The sequence below is a fragment of the Ptychodera flava genome, chromosome 22 (assembly GCF_041260155.1).
Source record: "Ptychodera flava strain L36383 chromosome 22, AS_Pfla_20210202, whole genome shotgun sequence".
Lineage (NCBI taxonomy): Eukaryota > Metazoa > Hemichordata > Enteropneusta > Ptychoderidae > Ptychodera > Ptychodera flava.
In genome coordinates this window covers 1093216-1115820 of record NC_091949.1, presented here as the reverse complement: position 1 = coordinate 1115820, position 22605 = coordinate 1093216, and the positions used below count along the sequence as shown (strand labels likewise).

The 22605-nt window shown below is 38.3% G+C and overlaps 2 protein-coding genes across 3 annotated transcripts in view; one reads left to right on the top strand and one right to left on the bottom strand.

Annotated features, from left to right (window-relative positions):
- LOC139122441 (serine-rich adhesin for platelets-like) overlaps nt 1–22605 on the top strand; it is a 202680-nt gene that overhangs the window by 156165 nt on the left and 23910 nt on the right. For both annotated transcript variants that reach the window (XM_070687814.1, XM_070687815.1), the window contains one exon: nt 7435–7554. In XM_070687814.1, the coding sequence (XP_070543915.1) occupies nt 7435–7554 (120 nt within the window). The remainder of the gene's footprint in view (nt 1–7434; nt 7555–22605) is intronic.
- Nucleotides 19383–22414, bottom strand: LOC139122437 (uncharacterized). The gene is made up of 2 exons (XM_070687810.1): nt 20680–22414; nt 19383–19967 (listed from the first exon to the last, which is right to left on the bottom strand). The coding sequence occupies exons 1-2, from the start codon at nt 20863–20865 to the stop codon at nt 19497–19499; spliced, it is 657 nt and encodes a 218-aa protein (XP_070543911.1). The 5' UTR covers nt 20866–22414; the 3' UTR covers nt 19383–19496.

Genomic DNA, 22605 nt, shown 5'->3' with positions numbered 1-22605 from the left:
TCCATGTCTATGGTAGCTTCAGGGACTTTGGCCCTATGTTTTGTAATTAGGGTGATATATCTAGAAATACTGCAGGAAATTTGATGAAACTCAGTGCAGAACTTAGCACACTGTCTCATAATAGTGTACAAAGAGACTGAGCAGTGTCATGCTATTTAATTGATAATTTGCATATTTAATGAACTTTCCTAATTAGTGGGCATTCTCCAGAAATATGATGAAACGTGGTACAGATGTTGATCTCTCAGTACTGTAATACTGTCTGAAGACATTAAGCAGTATCATGTCAATTGAATGATAATTTGCATATTTGATGAACTTTCAGAATTATTATGATACCGTATTCCTCTGATTCTAAAACCCCGCCCGTTTATAACGCCCCCCAGCAGGGCTCCCGCTAAGTCACCAAAATGATTAGCCAACTCATTAGCCAAATCAAAAATCTTTTAGCCATTTTGAGTAACTTTTAGCCAGTTTATGATCTCAAGTGTGGCAACAGCTTTCTCGTCATTCAGGAGTCCCTAATTTTACAAATCAAGATGTTCTGTATGATGTTCATGATGGTTTTTACATTAACGAAATATGTTTAGTTTTTGCATTTATAATCTGTGTTTTTATGACATTTCAGGGATAGAAATCCTTTCTCATTTTTGGTGGTAAACTTTAAACACCAGAAATAAAATTAGGTAGCAATTGAATTCTAAAAATCTGGTAGCAATGTTAAGTGTATATTACAAGAGGTACAGATTGAATATTTCTGCCACATTCAGTTAGTATTCACAGTATGATAGCTTGTCATAAGTTATAGGCTTCTCATGTGGCAAATTTATGCAGTCTTCCATAACCTAAATGTTTGAGCCACACAAGTAAAACAATTTTCCATGCAGAAGACAGCATTTATGGTATAGCACAATGGCAGTGTAGCTATACGATTATTGTGGTATTTAAGGGCCTGGTTTTACTTGTATGTCATAATTGTGATCAAGCAGGCTGAAATAGCGTCTTGAGTATACGTACTTTTCTTGAGAAAAAAAGGGCTGGGCCAAACAAACCTCTTGTAAAACAAGACACAATGATATATGTTCATTTAAATTACTCACTGTTTGAGGGCATTCATTGTTTTAATGATTATGATAACATTTTAGCCCAGATATATTTTCATTTGATATTTTGATATCATCAAGAAATGTCTGGTGATGTTCACTTCTAGATCATTAAACTGGTGGAATCTACAAAAATATTAAAATCATTCAGAATCACATAATTCCTTGTATAAGTTATAGCAGTTTGAAAAAAGGCCGAATGGGAGTCAGTCAAGCTGAATGCCAAAGGCAGCAAAATTACCTTTCACCTATTGGACCACCCTAGGTGGTTTCTTGTGAACCATAATTGTGTAATTAGGGGGTCTTCATGCATGATATCACATGATGAGATGACCTAGACTTGACCTTTCAGAAAACCTCAGTTTTTCTCCTTTTCTTTTGTATTATGGCTCCGTTTGTGAAAGTTTCCTTTGAAATTATGGTTTTTTACTATCAAACTGAGTAGTTGCAGGCCAAATTTTGACACAGCAAAGTAGGTAAAACTTTTGATAGACTCTGAAGGACGACCCAGGACTCACAGAGGCAAAGCAGGCCTCAGTGTATTCATGGACCTTACGTTCATGATGTATTGTAGTATCGAACAGCAACAGTGTTTGTTTTACGTACCAGGGAATTTGGAACTTTGTAGAAAGTAGATTAAACTGTTTCAATACATTGCAACTTTGTAGGAAGGAGGGTAAACTGTTTCAACATCTTACAACATTTTATTGTTAGGTGTAGTTTTCTGTTGAGGAGGTCTAAGAATTCAATAGCCACTACATTCGCCAAACAGGAATTTTTGTAGCCATTTTTAACTTTCTTTCGCATTTGGCGAATTGGCGAATAGGTAGCGGGAGCCCTGCCCAGGATTATTTTATCGATTTGTAATTGGCCGTTAGTTCATTTACAAAAAAACCCCAGGGGGTACACCGTCCTGAAATATAAAAAATTGTATTTTTAAGACAATATTGTCATTTTTGGTCAAGAAAACTTTATCTCAACATTACTTGTTTGATAGCTTTGTAATTTGGTATAAAGTCCCTTGTTTGATAGCTTTGTAATTTGGTATAAAGTCCCGAAAGATGTTATTAGATAAATTTTCTGCTCAAAGTGTTGGGAAACCCCAAAATTTGTATATTTTAGGTACTTTTCTCAGTTTGTGACCTTAAATGACCAAATATCAAAGCTATCAGATGAGCAATTTTCAGAAAACAAACAACTTGACCAAAAATGGCGAAAAATGCCCCAAAATACAAAATGGCAGATTTCATCTTAATTTCAATATATCACATTTAGTCTATCTGTAGGAACCTGTATACCAAACATCAAAGCTATCAGACATGTCATTTTTAAGAAACACATTTTTTGATCAAAAATAAGGCCCCCCCCCACTTATTTCAGAGGATTTTTGAAAATGCATTACATCCATGGATAAGCCCCTATTGTAGTGAAACTCAAAGACAGAAAGGTTAAGACAGTACACAGGTTCCAAGGGGTAATTATAGTATGATATATTAGTCCTTTGTGCCCTGTGGGCACAAAGTACTAATGTGATGACGCGGCCTCTGTTGTTGCATACAGTGGGCCGTATGCTGTGGACGCAGGTATCTCAGAAACGCTTCAGTAACTTTTTCTGAAATTTGGTCTGGTGGTCACTTGGGCATGTATCTCAAACGGTCTTTTTTCTTTTTTTGATTGAATCATTTTAAAGTCACTTTTTTAGCTTTTTTCTGAAAACCACTATTTTCAATTTTTCCTCAAAACCACTGATTTGATTATTGTGATATTTGGCATGGGTGTTCGTATAGTTGCAATGCCGTCAGAAATGTTCAAAATTTGGTGATACATGCCTTGTATTATTTTAAACAATATTTTTATCCATTTTTATTTTATATTTACTTGATTTTGCCTCGCTTTCGTTAAAGCTACCGTCTGCGCATGCGCACAACTCTAGGACAATTCTGAGTTGAAGAATCGAATCGGACGCCATCTTGTTTCTCGGTGTGGGTACATTTTTTACGTCGTGAACGTTTCACTGTGTATTTCAATATGTTCTATAGTTATGAAGTTGACAGTGATGCACTTTTGCGGCTGTCGTGTATTTTTTGGTACGAAAGGCGCCTTTGATCGACTGAAGAATGATGGCCTCCGTAGGCGATAAACACCGGTACCGGCGGCAGGCATATCAGTTCTACTGAGGAAGCAATCCACTGGCCCGTATAGGTCAGGGGCTCACTTAGGGGAGAACCACATGATTTCCCGGGGGGGGGGGGTATGGAGGATTTTGAGAAAAAAAATGTCACCAGGTGAAATAAAAGAAAAAAACTAAGCCTGTAATGGCTTGAGAAAAAAAAATTCTCATAACAGACAGAAATAAAAAAGGAATTGTCACAATGCAGTTGAAATGAGCAAAATTTTGGAAACTTCATCCTCATGTATTCTTTGCTGGCATGCTGCCATAGGCAGCGCAAATGTTTTTACCACAAGCAATTCTTATGTGTTTTTTTTCCAGCGCTTACGATATAAGCATTCACTACTTTACACCTCAGTGCACTCGATGTTTCCCTTCCCTTTTCTGACCCAAGAAATCATATTTCAGGATTTCTGTTGCAATATCTCAATGGTATAGGCAATATCTAGATGGGACTATTTGACTTCGGTAAATTGTGAAAATTCAAAACACAAGACAGGAGTCAATAAAGTAGTGTTAAAACCAATACATTATTCTCTCAATATAAATATGTTAGAAAGATTACAAGTTGACAATGAAAAATTGAGGAACAACAAATATAATGAAATACAATGTGTGAGCCTTGTTTCTCTGACCACAAAAGATAACATCTCCCCTGAGAACTTAAAAGGAATTGACTGTTTTAAAGAAAAGCAGGTATAGTACTGATCACAGTTGATTTGCCAAAAAAGTGTTCTACAATTTAAAGTTGTATATATACTAGACTTTCCATTTTGTTTTCATTTGTTGGAATGTAAAATGAATACATAAAACCATCCTGTGATATGTGAAACAGTGGCTTAAATTTGAAAATTCACTGCTACTCGATTTGAAAAAAAAATTGATGCAGGTCTGACAGTAGAAATAAAAAAATGCTGTCTCTCTGACAAAAAAAAGTTCCTGCATACCCCCCCCCCCCGAAATCAAATGGGTCTCCCCTTAATATGCGCATGCGCATATAACAAGTTAGCATTGCTTTGCAAGGACTTTGAAAAATCAAACCGATGCCATCTTGTTTCTCGCGTCTAGTGCAAATCTTGACATTTTTTGGGGTTTTTAGCGTGTATTTGATGATGTTTTGTAAATATGAAGTTCACAGTGATGGTACTTTTGTTGCTGTCATGTATTTTTTGGCACGAAACGCTCCTTCGATAGACTGAAGAATGATGGCCTCCGTACTTGGTACTCCCCAGTACCATTGCTTCAGCGAGGCAATCCCACCGGCGGCCCGTACTAATAGCTGGGTGAGAGCGAGGGAACGCTCTGTCCTTCTACCTCCATGTCATAACAAACTAGCGTCGTTTTATGTTGATGTACTGTCCTTTCGACATAGCGATAACTTTTAGTTTTCTGTTGCTTATTTTGGGTAATTTCGACAGTTGTGCATTGATTTTGACATCATTGTTGACTCCGATCGCTAAAGACAGTCTGAGTGTGTGCATGCTTATGTTGACCTAGCCCTGCGTACGATGCTGTGTGTTCCGCTACAGCTATCTCACCACAGCCCTGCAAAAACCCGTACGTAGGGTGAGCGGGGCGATTAGCTGTAGCGGAACACACAGCATCGTACGCAGGGATGTTGACCGATTTACTAAGGAAGTACGCGCACTTCAGAATCACAGCATAATCCGACATGGTATAAATTTGGCATGATCATCAGATCATACATGTACATGATCCGAGATTGCACTTCAGCAAGGTCACAATAACTAATGTTGTTTGTTTCACTGTCGTTTTATTACCTACCGTATATTTCCACTAAAAGACCATTAGAATTTCATCCTTGCTATTTTGAAATCGTGCACTGGCATGCATGTAGTTGTCAACATCACTATGCTTGAATGTAGTAGACTCTTACTATGAATATATCGACTGTCACTGCATATTGCATATGTGTGGAAGTCACTCCATATCATATCAAAAAAATAATGTAGTATTGCGACGTTTGAGCTGCCAGAAGCCAGAATTTACAGTTTACAAGAAAGTTATCTTACATGTAAAACTCAGTTCTACTGTGAACAAAATGCAAGCTATGTTGTATAACTATCGTGAATAGCATAATATTTTGTACCTATCACCGTGTCAGAAAATCAGAAGGAAACAACCAGTCAGACAAACTGTGGTCAGGATGATACTGTCCAATTTTAATATTTGTCTCTCGGCACACACCAGATACTCATGACTGTAAAACAACATTTCCATATAATTGTATATTCAGTTTTTATATTTAATTTGCTTTTCACCATATTGTATGTCCTTCCCTGCACTACATAATTCAAATTAAATATTGTCTTTGGCCTATACATACTTGAGGGGTGAGCTTATTTAGTCTCACACATTAAAAAGATGCACTGTTGACCTACAGAGTCCAAACTTTTTATCATTGTATTGTAGATAGGTGTACACTCCAAATACTAAGTACAAGTGTGGTGAGTGTAACAAGCAAATGTTTTTTAGTCAATGGCCCAAATTTATTTTCTATATGATGGACAATAAATACATGTGTAATCAATGCCAACAGTCCAGTTTAAGTAATTTGGTTTAGATTAGCCATTGGCAAAATTTTCTCCCCTTCTGTATTATATAAGTTCACCGTTTCCTGTTTTAGATATTGTTGATCCTATTTAGTCACATCTCTAATACTTAATTCACTTTCATATCAGGGTTGTTGATACTTAGAATCCACACTTGAACTTATGCTGGAGCAGTAACCAACCAGTTCAAATAACTTTCATTTATGTCCAAACAATTTGACTTTTTGCCAAATTTCACATTTATGGCAAATAATAAACAGTAAGGAGGTACAAAGGACGTCGGTGCCCCCCCGGCCCCATGTTAAAATTATGATGGCATCTGTAATTTTTTTGTTTTGGGCATGTTTTGCCATTTTTGGTCAAAAAATTTTATTCTCAAAAGACTGTTCTTCTGATAGCTTTGGTTGACATGTTCTTAAGGATGATCTTAATGTGATGTGTTCAAATTATGATGAAATCTTCGATGGTGTATTTTTTAGTCCCCACGGACACCGTCCAGGGGGACTTATAGGTTTGGTCATGTCCGTGCGTCCGTGCGTCAGTCAGTCCGTCTGTGCGTGCGTCCGTCCGTCCGTTCACGCAGATATCTCAGAGATGCCTGGAGCAATTTTGTTCAAACTTGGTACAAGGATTATTACCTATCCAATCCAATCCAATAAGGGCATCAGTCACAGACAGGGCTTTGGCACCCGCATTCCTTCTTTTCATGCACATGTCAACTTCAATTATATTGGTAAGATTCAGCCAACCAATAGGATAACAGCTTCGAAATCGCTGCAAGTCGCCCCATTTTTTGTCACTTCCAGTAACAAAGTCCCAATTACAAGTGGGGACTATGTCATTGACAATGACTTGTTGCAGCTATTTTTGCCACTTTTTGTCTGGCCACTGAAATGAGCTATCAAAAGCCTTCCTTTTTTTATCTTTATTTAAACTCGATAACTCCATAGGTGAAACACCTCCTATCATGGAGGTCGAATACTTCTAAATACCCATAACCCACAACTCTAATGGAGCACAGAGGAGTAAAGTGCCATGCTCAATGGCACAACACCGAGCTAGAGTCTTGAATTCACTGTCCTCCGACAGTGAATCCGCTACTCTGGATCTACCGGGACTTGGTCTCGAACTCACCATCCTCTGATAGTGAGTCCATTACCCTAACCACTGGTCCACAGTGCCTCCTCACCTTCTTCATCAACACATGAGTCCAAAATATTGTGTACATAACACAGCGGCAACACATATGTCAAAAATAATCATTCTCTACATAACACAGCAGAGTGTTATCATCCCCTAGGTTGCTTGTTCTGAAGAAGTGGTAGCACAGTGTTATTGTCACAACTATTACCATATTTGGACAAGATCAGATTTGGACAATGTCATGATGATCAAGCAGATCAAAATAGTTAGAAAGATCAAGATGACAAACAAAGTAATTGAGATTTTTAATTTAACACACTTTGGGTTTGACATTTTAAACAGCATATAAAATACTATTCAAGGTTACTGTTTTTTTGAATGTGAATGGAAAACCCAATATACACTTACTTTGCAGTATCTGATTAACTATTTTTTACTCTTTCAGAAAATATTAAGAGGTGTGACTCATTACTTCAGGAAGCTGAGAGATTGTTGGATAAATCCATGCAAGTAGAAATGACAGGAGATTTAGCCACAGCTTTGTGTTTGTGCCTGAATGCCATCAGTAAGTCTCCTAAATGTCTACTTGAACCTTTCAATTTCAGCTTACATATTGTCATTGGTCTATGACAGTGGAGGTTATATGTTATAAGTACAACAACCAGTATATCTCTGTCTGTCTGGCTGTTTTTTGCTCACGTGTTGACACACGTGGGCATATGTCGCAGCGATGTCTGTCTGTCTGTGTGTCTGTCTGTCTGTGTGTCTGTCTGTCTGTATGTCTGTGTACTCAATATCTCAAAAACGGCTCATCAGATCAGAATCAAATCTGGTACATAGATTTAGTTTGCAAATGGCAAGAACTGATTAGTTTTTGGTGGGTGTGGCTTGCTTACTTTTTGCTCATTTGCATAATTAATGATTTTAGAAAAAACTGATATATCATGACAACGACCGCACACAATTTGATGAGATTCGCTACAAATGTTGATCACACCAAGATATATCAGCTGTGAAAGATATCAAGGGGTGATGTGAAAGATAATTACTAATTTGCATGTTTAATGAAATTTCCTAATTAGGAGTATATATCTAAATTTACTTGATTAAAATTGACAAAACTTGGTATGCATATTGAAGATACTATGATTTAACCTTATTGAAAGTCATTAAGCATTTTTACTACATCCAAATCCCAATTTGCATATTTAATGAATTTTTGAAATTAAGGATATATATTTGAAGTTACATGACCAAAATTGATGAAACTTGCTATGTCACGTGCATTGAAGATACTATGATAAAACATTATTAAATATAATTCAGCATTTTTACATCAGCGAATTCCTAATTTGCATATTTTATTAACTTTCCTAATTAGGGCTATTTAGCTGATTTGACGAGACGAAAGTTGATGAAACTGGCTATGCACATTAAAGATACTATGATAGAACAGTATTGAAAGTCACTAAGCATTTAAACTTTAGCCAATTCCTTATTTGCATATTTAATGAACTTTCATAATCAGGGATATTTATCCGTATTGACTAAACCAAAGTTGACAAAACTTGCTATGTACATTAAAGATGCTACGATACGACATTATTGAAAATCATTAAGCATATTTAATGAATTTTTGAAATTAGGGATATATATTTGAATTTACATAACCAAAATTGATGAAACTTGCTATGTACATTAAAGATACTATTATGTAGGCTAACATTATTGAAAAGCATTAAGCATTTTTGCTTCAGCCAATTACTAATGTGTGTATTTAATTAACTTTCCTAATTAGGGATATATACTTGGATTTATTTGATCAAAGTTGGCATAACATGCTATGTACATTGATGATTATACCTGGTTATACCAATATTAGAATCATTTCGCACTTAAGTTTTCATGTCAGCTAATGTATAGTTTGCATATCTAATGAGCTTTCAAAGTTTGGAATATATAGTTTGAAGGACTTGACCAAAGGCAATTAATTACACTTGCTATAAAAAGTGGTGATACAATGATAGCAGTCAAAGAAATCAATTATTTTTACTTCAGCTAATTACATATTTGAATACTTAATGACCTATAGAGTTAATCTGTGGTGAATATTGTTTATTATGTTGATCATAATTATTTCAATGAAGTTGCAAACATGTGGCAAAGGTTCAAATTTACACATAACTGCAATATATAATGAAACGTGAGCATTTACAGTTCATATCTGGTTATTTTTATGTATGTATGTATGTATGTATGTATGTATGTATGTATGTATGTATGTATGTATGTATGTATGTATGTATGTATGTGTGTGTGTAGTGTGTGTGTGTGTGTGTGTGTATGTATGTGTGTATGTATGTATGTATGTATGTATGTATGTATGTATGTATGTGTGTATGTATGTATCTGATCTCCCTTGTTAGGGAGAAGGAAATCGCCAGACACCAGTATAAACGTTCGAAGTCCCTTACCGACTACTCTGTTTTCTCGCGTTTGCGTGCTCAACTTAACCTAGCCAAGGACGTACGTTATCGGGAATATCTCTCAGACGTCCAATCCTCCATCCACGATAACAGCAAACGCTTCTGGGGTTATTTGAAATCTAAACGCAAATTAACTCTGGATTCTTTGAACTTTGAATTAAACGGTAAGCATTCTAACTCCAGCTCCAAGGCTGCTCAAATGTTTGCAGATTTTTTTGCCTCTGTGTTCACTGAAAACAATGATCCTAATCTGCACGAGCTTAATTATCCATGTTTTGGACAATTATCACATGTTAATATATGTCCGGACAGTATTAAGAAAGTCATTGCTTCACTAGACTTGAACAAAGCGAGTGGCCCCGACGGTATTTTATCTCCGCCCACGTCATTAAACACTGTACCGATGTTCTTGTTGTTCCCCTCCAAATTTTATTCCAAAATTCCATTTGTCTTGGTCAGTTTCCTTCTCAGTTTAAACAGGCCAATGTTATCCCCGTGTTTAAATCTGGTCGTCAATCAGCTGTTGAAAATTACCGCCCAATCTCCTTGTTGCCTCTTTTTGCTAAGACCTTCGAGGCAGTTATTGTTCCTCATATCACGGTCCCTCCACAAAACGTGCTCATATCTATCAACATATTAAACCAAATATTTCCATTGACCAGTACGGATTTGTTAGTCCCGGTGTCCGTGGGGACTTATAGGTTTGGTCATGTCCGTGCGTGCGTGCGTGCGTCCATTCACGCAGATATCTCAGACATGCCCAGGTCAATTTCTTTCAAACTTTGCACAAGGATAGTTCCCTACCCCATACAGATGCACGTCGATTTGTTTCACAATGCAATCAATTTTGGCCGTGTTAGAGGACTTATTAGTTTTCACCTCCATAGACTCCCATGTATAAGGCAGTCTCCTTAGACTCCCATGTATAAGGCAGTCTCCTTAGGCTCCCATGTATAAGGCAGTCCATAGACCCCATGTATAAGGCAGTCCGTAGACTCCCATAGTCTCCATAGACTCCCATGTATAAGGCAGTCCATAGACTCCCATGTATAAGGCCAAGAAAAATAAAAATTTAGTTTCTCATCCTATTCATATTGCAAAAGGGATGCAGTTACACAGTTTTTAGTCCCCAAAGATAAAGTCAAGGGGGCTTTTAGATTGGGTCATGTCCGTCCATGAGTCCATCCGTGAGTCCATCCGTTCACGCAGATATCTCAGACACTTTGACAAAATGTCACGTGACCTTGGTGACCTTTGACCTCAAATATACATATTTGTCCATAGCTCAGTAACCACAAGTGCTACACCCTTCATGTATGGTATGATGGGACAGCTTATGACGCCACATATTGTACCTCATTCATTATGCGCATATCTAATTTTGAGCAAGCCAATCGAGCTAGAGGTCTGATTTTTGGTATATAGGGATAACTTTGCAATACAATTTTTTTTGACAAAATGTCATGTGACCTTGGTGACCTTTGACCTCAAATATACATATTTGTCCATAACTCAGTAACCACAAGTGATACACCCTTCATGTATGGTATGATGGGACACTTTATGACGCCACATATTGTACCTCATTAATTATGCACATATCTAATTTTGAGCGAGCCAATAGAGCTAGAGGTCTGATTTTTGGTATATAGGGATAACTTAGCAATACAATTTTTTTGACAAAATGTCACGTGACCTTGATGACCTTAGACCTTGATTATACATATATATGCATAACTCAGTAACCACAAGTTCTATAAGCTTCAATTTTGATAGGATATTAGACCTTCAGATTTCACATCTTGTACCTCATTTATTATGCACATATGTATTTCTTGGCTGGCCAACACAGCTAGAGGTCTGATCTTTTTTCCCGATTTAGAACCATAACTTAGACATGCCTCTTGTTATAAATTGGGAAAAATGACATAAACCTATGTGCCCATAGATGTGAACTTATACACTCCAGCGATACTTTTAATGACCACATTTCCCTGCCCCATCAAGACTAATACTCCTATTACAAGTGGGGACTATGTCATTGACAATGACTTGTTGGTATATAGGGATAACTTAGCAATACAATTTTTTTTGACAAAATGTCACGTGACCTCGGTGACCTTTGACCTCAAATATACATATTTGTCCATAACTCAGTAACCACAAGTGCTACACCCTTCATGTATGGTATGATGGGACACCTTATGACGCCACATATTGTACCTCATTAATTATGCACATATCTAATTTTGAGCGAGCCAATAGAGCTAGAGGTCTGATTTTTGGTGTATAGGGATAACTTAGCAATACAATTTTTTTTTTCAAAATGTCACGTGACCTTGATGACCTTAGACCTTGATTATACATATATATGCATAACTCAGTAACCACAAGTTCTATAAGCTTCAATTTTGATAGGATATTAGACCTTCAGATTTCACATCTCGTACCTCATTTATTATGCACATATGTATTTCTTGGCTGGCCAACACAGCTAGAGGTCTGATCTTTTTTCCCGATTTAGAACCATAACTTAGACATGCCTCTTGTTATAAATTGGGAAAAATGACATAAACCTATGTGCCCATAGATGTGAACTTAAACACTCCAGCGATACTTTTTAATGACCACATTTCCCTGCCCCATCAAGACTAGTACTCCTTTTACAAGTGGGGACTATGTCATTGACAATGACTTGTTGCATATAGGGATTAATTAGCAATACAATTTTTTTTGAAAATGTCACGTGACCTTATGACCTTTGACCTTGATTATACATATATATGCATAACTCAGTAACCACAAGTTCTATACCCTCCAATTCTGATAGGATATTAGACCTTAAGATGTCACATCTTGTACCTCATTATTATGCGTATATGTATTTCTTGGCTGGCCAATACAGCTAGAGGTCTGATCTTTTTTCCTGATTTAGAACCATAACTTAGACATGCCTCATGTGTTTCAAATTGGGAACAACGACATAGACCTATGTGCCCATAGATCTCAACATATACACTCCAGTGATACTTCTTAATGACCACATTTCTCTGCCCCATCAAGACTAATACTCCTATTACAAGTGGGAACTATGTCATTGTCAATGACTTGTTAAAAACAGATCCACTACAACTAACTTTATAGTGGATTACACAGATTTCATCTCTGTTTCACTGAACAGTAAACAACAGGTAGATTCAATTTACACAGACTTTAGCAAGGCTTTTGACAGTGTCTGTCACACACTTCTCCTGTACAAAGCTGCCAAATTTGGTATACATGGTAACCTGCATAGTTGGCTGGCTTCTTATCTCCATCTTAAATGACAGAGGGTAGTGTTTGATATTTGCTCGTCAAAATTGTACACTGCTTCGTCAGGTGTGCCCCATGGTTCACTCTTGGGGCCACTACATTTTGTTATGTTTATTAACAATATTTCTCTGTTAGATTTCTGCAAAGCTCAGCTTGTATGCTGACGATGCCAAGATCTAGGAGGCATCATGGGCCAGTGGCTAGAGCAGTGGACTCACGATCAAAGGATGGTGAGTTCGAGCCCCGGCATGGCTGTGGTGTTGTGTCCTTGGGCAAGGCACTTTATTCCTCATTGCTTCTCCCCACCCAGGAGTGATGGGTACCTGGTAGGACAGAGGTTGTTATATGTGTGTTTAGCTCTGCTGCGCTTATGGCTGCACATGTGAGCTGTTGTCTGCTCCCCAGGGAGTTGAGTGGTATAATATTAGGTCCAGTGACCAGGGGTAATAATAATTGTAAAGCGCCTTGATCACATCTACTTGTGGATATGTGCGCTATATAAGAACCAAATATTATTATTATTATTTATCTATCGCACCATCACATCCATCGCTGACTGTGTCATGTTACAGCAAGATCTTGACAAATTTGCTCAATGGTCTAACAACTGGAAGCTGTCACCTTATATCAGTAAATGCAAATTTATCAGTTTTACACTTAAGAAAAGAATCATTTCGATTACTCCATCAATGGTACTCCTCTTCAACGGGTCTCTGTTGTCAAGGATTTGGGCATTTACCTTACTTCCAACCGTAATTATTCTTTTCACATGAATAACATTGCCTTCAAATCTCTTGGTTTTATTAAGCGTCTCTGCCAGCCATTCAATGACATTTCAGCAATTATTTCTCTGTATTTTGTTTATGTAAGATCTACTCTAGAGTATGGCTCTGTTGTGTGGTCACCCTACCAGCAGGGCCTGTCAGAAAAAATTGAGCGAGTACAAATTAAGTTTGTGAAATACATTTGTTGCAAACTCAATGTTCACTGCAGTAAATCCAGCTACCCATTTTATTGCACAATTCTGAACATTCCTAAGTTATACAATAGAAGACTACCCCTTGACATGAGCTTTTTATACAAAACAATCCATTCACATTATGATTCACCCACCAAATATTTAAAATCAAATCTGCTTTTATGCCCCCAGTAGAAATTTACGCAAGAGCGAAAAACCAGACTTGTGTTCTGTTAATTGCAGAAAATTCTCGACAGTGCCTAGATGCATGTCTGTTTTTGACAATATCTCTTTCAAATGTTATATAGATATTTTTTCTACGCTGTTTAGTTTTAAAGTATTTTATCCGGTCATTTTAACAGTTCTCTTTTTTGATTCGTGTATGTTTTTTTTCAATTTAATGTAACATGTTACTTTTATGGGTGTCTTGTACATTTGTCTTGTGATTGTGTGACTTTTTTTGTTTCGCAGATCTGTTAGTGGGTTTGCCCGTTGATCTGTGTATCAAATAAAATAAAATATATATCAATATTTAGTGTGTGCATGCATAAGAATCAGAATCACCTGGAAATTCACAAACCTCATATTTAGAAATTTAGAAAAAAAAATATTTAGAAAAAAAACTATCTTATTTGTAACATATTTATAGCTCTTATTTTGGCATATGTATAGTGTTTTTAGCTCATATTTGGTATTTTTATAAATATTAAAAAGAGCTTATATGGTGATGGCGTCTATATGTCTGTATGTATGTCTGTCACACGCAAAGGCTCCCATACCGCCAAAACTGCTACCATCTCAGTATTTGGTGTACAGGTAGATGCAGGGGTTGAGATGTGACGTTGTTCAAATGAACATGTCAGTGTCAAAAATATGCAAATGAGGAAAGAAAAGGGGGGAAATCCTGCAAATGTGCAGGAGTGGTGGCAGTTTCCTATCAACACTGCGTAATGGTAGGTTTTATGATTAAGTGTGGGGTGGTCGGAGTCCCTTGGAGTCGTTGTAGTGTCACTACTTGTGTGTGCTTTGCTCGTCATGACTGCCAATCTATAAGTGATAAAACAACCAGGAAGGGTGGGTGGGTGGGAGCTTGGTGTATCAGCCCGCCGCAAGATGTCACCAGGTGTACTACTTTCTCTTTATTTATAGGCTTATATATGCATATTCATGATCTCTTTAATATTAATGTATGTTCAACCAATCATCACACAGTGTAGATAGTTTCCTATCAACACTGCGTCATGGTAGGTTTTATGATTAAGTGTGGGGTGGTCGGAGTCCCATGTCCCCTTTCTGTTCGTCTCTTTCGCCCTCCCCATTCTGTTCTCCATATCTTATCAAACTAAATCCTCGCCACATTCATACCCGTACACACCCTATGTGATGTTTCACTGGTTTATTATCGTCTCAAAAAGAAAATTTTGTTAACATACATTTTTGTTTCTTTGTTTTCAGCTCCTTCCAGATCTTAAATTTGTCAAGCATAATATGTACAATTATGTTTTGTCTTCATCATAGTTAGAGGTTTCCTTGCAAATCTTGTGTGCTGCTGATAAAGAGTTAATGTTCTCGTATATTTTCTGTGCTTCAGATATAGCCCTTTCCTTTAGTTTCATAGCTGGTGCTGTCGGTAAGAGAACTTTTGATAACTGCAAATAGTGTGACACCGTAGATTCAGTTTTCCATCCAATGTGCTGCATTATCTCTGGCATTGTCGACCCAGGTAGAGCCAGAGCTATATGGCACACGCACTTCGGAATCTGTGGATTGTCTCCCCGTCAAAAATCTGTAACTTAGTCAAATGTTCTTTCAATCTAGCATTTGCTGCATTAGTTGACAAAGGTATATTGGTGACCTTTCGTTCTTTTGTGGTAGAACGAAAAAAGACACCTGGATCAAGACTGATGTTTACTAAGCTTGCGAAACGTATGTAAGATAAGACGGCTCTCACTGGACAAATCTTCTCATCGTCATTTCTCATTATAGGGCAACTTCGAATGTTACCGTCTCTTAATGTCTTACCCCATACATGGTTTAGTAATAAACCTCCATTTTCAAGGCTTGTTATATTTTTCGTTTGAATATTCAACAGATCACTAGCTCTATCGCCAGTAAATGCCAAACAGAGAAATAGCGCCTTGTCCCTGGCCAGGGTAAACAGTTGAAGAAGTATGGAGATCGTTCGTTTAGTGTGGCAGCTCCCATACTCTGGAACAGTCTTCCGGCATTAGATATTCGGCGTTCTCCTAGCCTGTCAATTTTTAAAACTAATGTTAAAACTTTCCTTTTTAAATTTGCTTTTTAGACTTTGGTTTTAGATGGTTTTATTGTAGTTTTTTTTTCTTTCTTTTTTTTATTACTGTTTTAATTGCTTTTTGTGATATGTAATTTTCTCACAGCGTCCTTGATCACTTTGTTGTGGATATTGACGCTTTATAAATAAATTATTATTATTATTATTAAGAGGGTTAATATTTGGAAATTCACCTAACTTGGTATCTATCTCATCAATTATACGTCTGATTTTTTCTAATGTAATTGGCTTTGCCTGCTTTGGTGCTAGGTTTTCTTTCATTTGTTCTTCTGTTACAACTTTCAAATATTCTTTCACTAATTTATCTGATGCAGGGTTCCCTAAACCTAACCTGGTATCCCAATCCCCTCCTCTATCTGCCCTTTCAAATATCGCTCTTATTTGTCCAATGTACGAATCAACAGTCTTGAATGCCAGTCTTGTTGGGCACCGACAATCTTCGTCTTTTCCACATGGTGCTACATGTATAATAGTTCGTCCATCCTTATCTTTCCAGATTAGGAACCTGATAACATCCCTTGGAGAAGCGGATGCGAGTGTTTTTGGCGGAATCAGACTTGTCAGAAAATCTTCCAATTCTGTCTGAAGACAGGATTTCCGTTTGTTGTACGTGGAGTTTTCCACCCTTGAGATTATCTCATTCAGACGTTTGTCAATAGCTTGAATGTCAATGTTTGGGAATCCCGTACATTCTCTTGGTTTAGTAGACACTTGTTGATTACTATTACCACATCTCTGGCAAAAATTATAACCAACGTCATTTGGGTAATGACATTCTGCACACTGAACTGCTGGCATCCATAGTCTGGGGCGCCATATGTCACTAGCTGTAACAGGACAAAGACTGTCTGTCAACGAATGATTCAATAAACACTTCATAATTTCAAATCAAAAACTGTTTTTTGTATTATAGCGTGTTATTCCATTAACCCTATCTGTTATAATTTTTCGAATGAATTCTTTGCCCTACATTGCCTTCCCCTAATGTCTGTAATCTAACTTGAATGCCCACATGTCATACAAGGATGGTATCTTCATCCAACCATTCCTGCTGGGGACTTCGAAGACGTAGGTCCCCGCATGAGCCAATTCCATTTGCTTTGTTGCTTCACCCTGTAGGATTGGCCACCAATATTTGATTGGTGACACTTTAAGTACAACTATTGTAGCTAGCGCCTTCTGCTCTCTAATAAATTTCATAATAGCTCCTACCAGATGAAGAGGAGGGAACACGTAGCAATTATTATCAGTTATATCTTGCGCGAATACATCTACTCTGGCGGTGTCCGGCGTTTCCCACGGTGTGAAATGCTGCAATCGGGTACCGTCTCTGCCCCACTGAGCGTTAGAATCTAGTGCCATTAAATCTATTGAATGACCGTTGTTGCCCCCAAATTCCCAATCAATTTTTTTCCCAGTATTCTAAGAGTAATCTAGCATCCAGAGGTGTCAGTTTTCTGGAGGGAGAGTCAGCGGGGTTTTCTCTGGACGGGATGTATCTGATATCAAGAAGTATATTCAGGCTATCAACTACTTCATACAGGCATTTCAATGCATTATTCATATCCCTGCTCTTACTCCTCATATTTTTCCAACCATGTACCAGAGTTTGATTATCACTATAAGCTATTACTTTTTTATCACAAATCTCCTCACAACTCTGACGTGCTTTTCCTCTTTCCATGGAGAATATCCTGCCCCTCTATCTACTCTTCTCCAACTTTTTATTTCGTCTCGTAATGGCTGACAAAGATAGATACTCCCTTCATATTTCGCGGCCATTGACAATGCGAATGCCATTTCACGAATGTATAGTTTTGCAGAAGGGATCGCCACGGACAAGGATACGCATTTCCCCATCATTCGCTGAATGGTTTTCACCGAGACGGCATTTTGACTTAGAATATGTTCTCGCAAGTATGCGAATTTTGATCTTTTTTTCTCAGTTATGCTAAATGTCCGATTAACCGAATCAAGCATAAATCCTAGAAACTCTAGACGTTGAACTGGTATCAAAATGCACTTTTCTAGCCCAAGGTAGTAACCAAGTGAAATCATTATGAAAGACATGATGAAACATGCTGCATTGGCCTTTTCTAGGTCAGACCATTTATGAGTAGACTGGGATCGTAGCTGACCTGCATGTCTATCATCGATATACAAGGAGGAGGGGACACCATGTTTCCTGACCTTATTCATTGCTGCTGAACCTATGGTCTGATATATGTAAGGAGAGCACTTCCAGCCGAAGGGAAGTGTTGCACATACAAACCACCACCCACCCCACTGAATACCTAACAGCGCTCTACTCGTTAGGGTGATCATCACGTGGTCATAACCACTTTTATCATCAAGTTTAGTTTGGAAATGCCCTTTCTCTATATATCTTGGTATGTCAGTGACCTGATCTAAAGAAAAGGGAAGGTCCTTCATCCAACAGTTCAAAAATCTCTCGTCATGACATAACCTAGGTTTTGTTGGTTCAACCGTCAATGGCATGACTATGTATGGGGGTTTCACCTTTCCGACCTCTCCCCATATTTCAATTGCCCCGGAACGAACTCTTTCCAGTATAGTTCCACTTATGAAGTTGACATATCGCCGACAAATATTATTATTAGGGAGATATACATTGTGGAAATTCCGTATTGTAGTTTTTTCCCATAAACACGCCTTTGAATGGAATAATAAAACCAAAGACTGTAACGCCGTGTTTTATCCAATTTCCAACCATTTTCTCGTTTTCCTGACCCCCAAGGATGTTTTTCCATTGCTCCAAGTGTTTGTGAAGCCTGCCAGCAATAAAACATTTTGGATTTCTGAAATGCAAGTCTGCAGCGGATGCTTTCACCAATCCATTCACAACCATTTTTGGGTGTGGCGGTACTGTAGTTAGAGCAGCATCTCCTCTCCAGTCAACCCACTAAATTTTTCGACCCAGATGATCACAATATGCCGTGGTTGGGTTTAGGGATACTTTTCTTTCCCATTCTGGTATTATATGGATTCCAATCTGAAAAGGACCAAGTGTGCAGTTTAAACTTCTGATTTTAAAAATCGAAATGATCCAAATACTGCCCAGTTAATAGGAGTGACTGGTTATGTAGTACCCAAGTCAGACTCCCCCAGGCGCGTTTTTTTTTGTTATTTTTGTTTTGTTTTTTTTTTTTTTGTTTTTCTCCTTTCACACTCCCAATTTAACATCTCCACACTATCATTTTAATCACAATAGCCAAGGATTAGCGGACGGAAATATTGGCTCACTTAAACATTCACTTCTTATTCAAGAAAAAAATAGGAGACTTCATTTAATCGATGCCAATTTATTCACTCCTCAATCACATACAATGGGCCCATTCTAGGACTTGTTCAAGATGTCCATTTCAACAGTACTCTTGGTTTCATAACCAAAAACCAAGTTGTTCCAGTATGTTCTGTCATTTCTTTCTTCTATCAGATCTATAATCTCTCTCGCTGTCGCCCATACTATAACAATTCCGTGCAATATGCCCAAGTCTTCCACACCTCCAACACCGGAAGCCACCTCTTATCTTGCCCCCGGCCTTTCGCTCATCTTTCCCTTCACTTGCTTTCTTTATCTTGGCAATCTTTTCTATAACTTCGGCATGCTCTTTTGAACCCACAAGTGCTAGCAACATAGTCGCCATTGCCGGAGACTGTCTCTCTTTTCTGAGGGCTCTCAACATCGCAATAAATTTGGAGTATTCTGGATGACTTATCTCGAGGGCTGAATTGACCAACAGCTGAAGTCTGGCCAGGGCTTCTTCTGCATTAAAGATGGATTCCTCTCTCTCCGCATACAATCTCAGTTCAGCCAATGCCCTCTCGAATCTGTCTTTTGCTTCTCTCTGCTGAGCCCAATCATTTGCGTATGCCACCTGTGTTACCTGCGACAATAACCACAAGAATAACGTCGCATTATTCACTCCATCTCATTTACATTTCTAGCCCATAATTATTCGTCACACCGGCACACCTGCTCAGGCAGATGTGTCTACATTTTTAACCAGTTTCTTCCCATACATTACGTCAAAAACCTGATTACTACAGGGACGTCTCACTTCTTGTTACTCCTGTACAGTTGTCTTAGTAATATAGTGCCATCGCGTCACCCGTCATGCACGGGGACGCCTCCTCGTCAAACCCACTGGAGTGGGGACGACTCCTTCAGTAATATCTCAGTTTCCTTCTCGCGTCAACCAAAATGAACTGGGACGCCTACTAGATTCATCAGTCTTCCCAATCTGTTGTACTCAAAATTGTAGCGTGTCACCCATGCTCTAGGACACCTAAACATGCACCGGTTTTCTCCCACAGAGACGTTTTCGATTGCAACAGTGCATTCCAACTTCTCAAATTGTACTTACCTTCAGCCTTTCTAGAACCCCTTACTAAGAAAAAGCCATATACCAAATTTACAATTCTGCCATATGTACAAGACACGAATGACTTCACTAATCAAATATCATTAAACTTCCTTGTCAAATATTATAAAGACAGGAAATGGAGAAAAAAGATGAACGCAACGTACTTTACGATGGACATATTGGAATCTTAAGAAAAACCATGCATTTCCTCAATTATTGGACACTCACTCACCGGCGCATTGGTCACTGTTGCCGTGTTTGCCGTCGCACTCTGACTTGCACTTGTCCTGAGACTCTGCGTAGCTGCACTAGTGCTTGTGGTTGTTCTGGTGGCCGCTGTAGCATACAGCACCGGGTTAATAACTGGGCTCTGCAAAGCCGTGGTGGCCTTGGTGATGGCACGCCCTGTGGCAGTCATGACGATCGCTGCTGGTATCTGCTTGGTGTATCAGCCCACCGCAAGATGTCACCAGGTGTACTACTTTCTCTTTATTTATAGGCTTATATATGCATATTCATGATCTCTTTAATATTAATGTATGTTCAACCAATCATCACACAGTGTAGATAGTAACTGAAACAGCCCACACATCTGAGTAAGAGATTTTTGACCTTTAACCTATATGTATGCAGGGTACCTATTATGTGTGGGAGTGGTGGCAGTAATTGAGACAGCTAATTAGTCATTTCCTGTCATTGTTTATGAACTGTGACATATTAACAGACCTGCTCAAACCATAGACAGTAGAGGGGGGGTGGAAGACTGTCTATGCTCAAACTAAGAGGGACTAGCGGTTTCTGCTATGCATGTTGCTAAAGTTGACCTCCAGTACCTAAAGTTTCAGAGCTTATTTACTTTTGTCATTCTTGTTTTTCTGGTTTAACCCTTAAAACGCCATGCCCGTATATATCCGTACACGCCTTACTCGCGCTCAGCGCCATGCACAGATATATCCGTACACGGCCTGAGGTTCGCTCAGGCAAGGTTTGGAACTTGATTTCCCGCGTTTAACAGGTCACCTGACAAATAAATCCATTCCTTACCCTTTGAACCCACTTCAGGTCCATATAAGGACTAAAATAATGACATCATCAGTTGTAGCTACGGCAATTTCCAGTAATTTGAGCGACCTTTCGAGGAAATCGGGACGACTATTTTTACCGTGAATATCTAATCAGATCTGGTTGCTGACTTCGCCGAAGTGAGAGACATTCTGAACGCTTTTTCCTGCTGTACATCCTAAAGACGATCGTTTTGTGACAAGTTATTGGCCATTTCTTTATAGAAATGACATATTTTCGTATTTTTTGAGGATAATCTCTGAGAAAATGAAGACTTTTTTTGATCGGCCGAACGTGATTTTGAAGTTGAACAGCGGCTTGAATGGCGTCACCACGGAGCATCGCATTGACCAGCCTCTCTGAAAGCTCAAGTTTGAGTATGTCAGTTCGGTTTTCTAGGCCGAAAACACTAATGATGAAGAAATTTGAAAGGACTTTCATGAAATCTTAATTTAATATGTGATTTTTGAGCGATCAGGTCTGTTTATGTCAAGTAAACTTTGGTATCGCGGCATTCTTCACCGTGTATCGAGACGGCCAAGATGGCCGCCGATCACGGGTTTGTGTGTACAAAACGTACAACACGGCACGTTCCGAACTGTTGATCTCGCGTCATATTCCTACGTCTATAACATATTCTTTTGTCGAAATATACCCGATATGTAATTATTTATATCGTGTCAATTGGTTTCTGTTCATTTACTCGAGAATTATGTTGCGTGCTCGTCAAAATACGTGATCAAACTTTCATATGTGTTCACATTGACTGTCATGATTTACGGAGACGTCGCGATCAAACGTCAGGGCCAGTACGGTTATCGAAAGCGTTCAGAGGCGAATGTCGTTCTTATTGTACCTCAAACTTATTTTATTTAGTTCTTGAATCAAATTTATTTTCTCAGAAGTTCAGGTAATGCGTTTTTGTGGTGAAATTTTTCGTAGTTTGCCAATCACAGGGTAGCTAATAACGTAGCTGAATACAGGCTCTGATTTGAATTGCCTTGTAAGATGGCAGCTTGTTCATGATATCAATCAAATTAGTTGTTTGTGTTTACTTAACTTGCAATGCCAAAATCTTTCAAACATATCCTCTCTA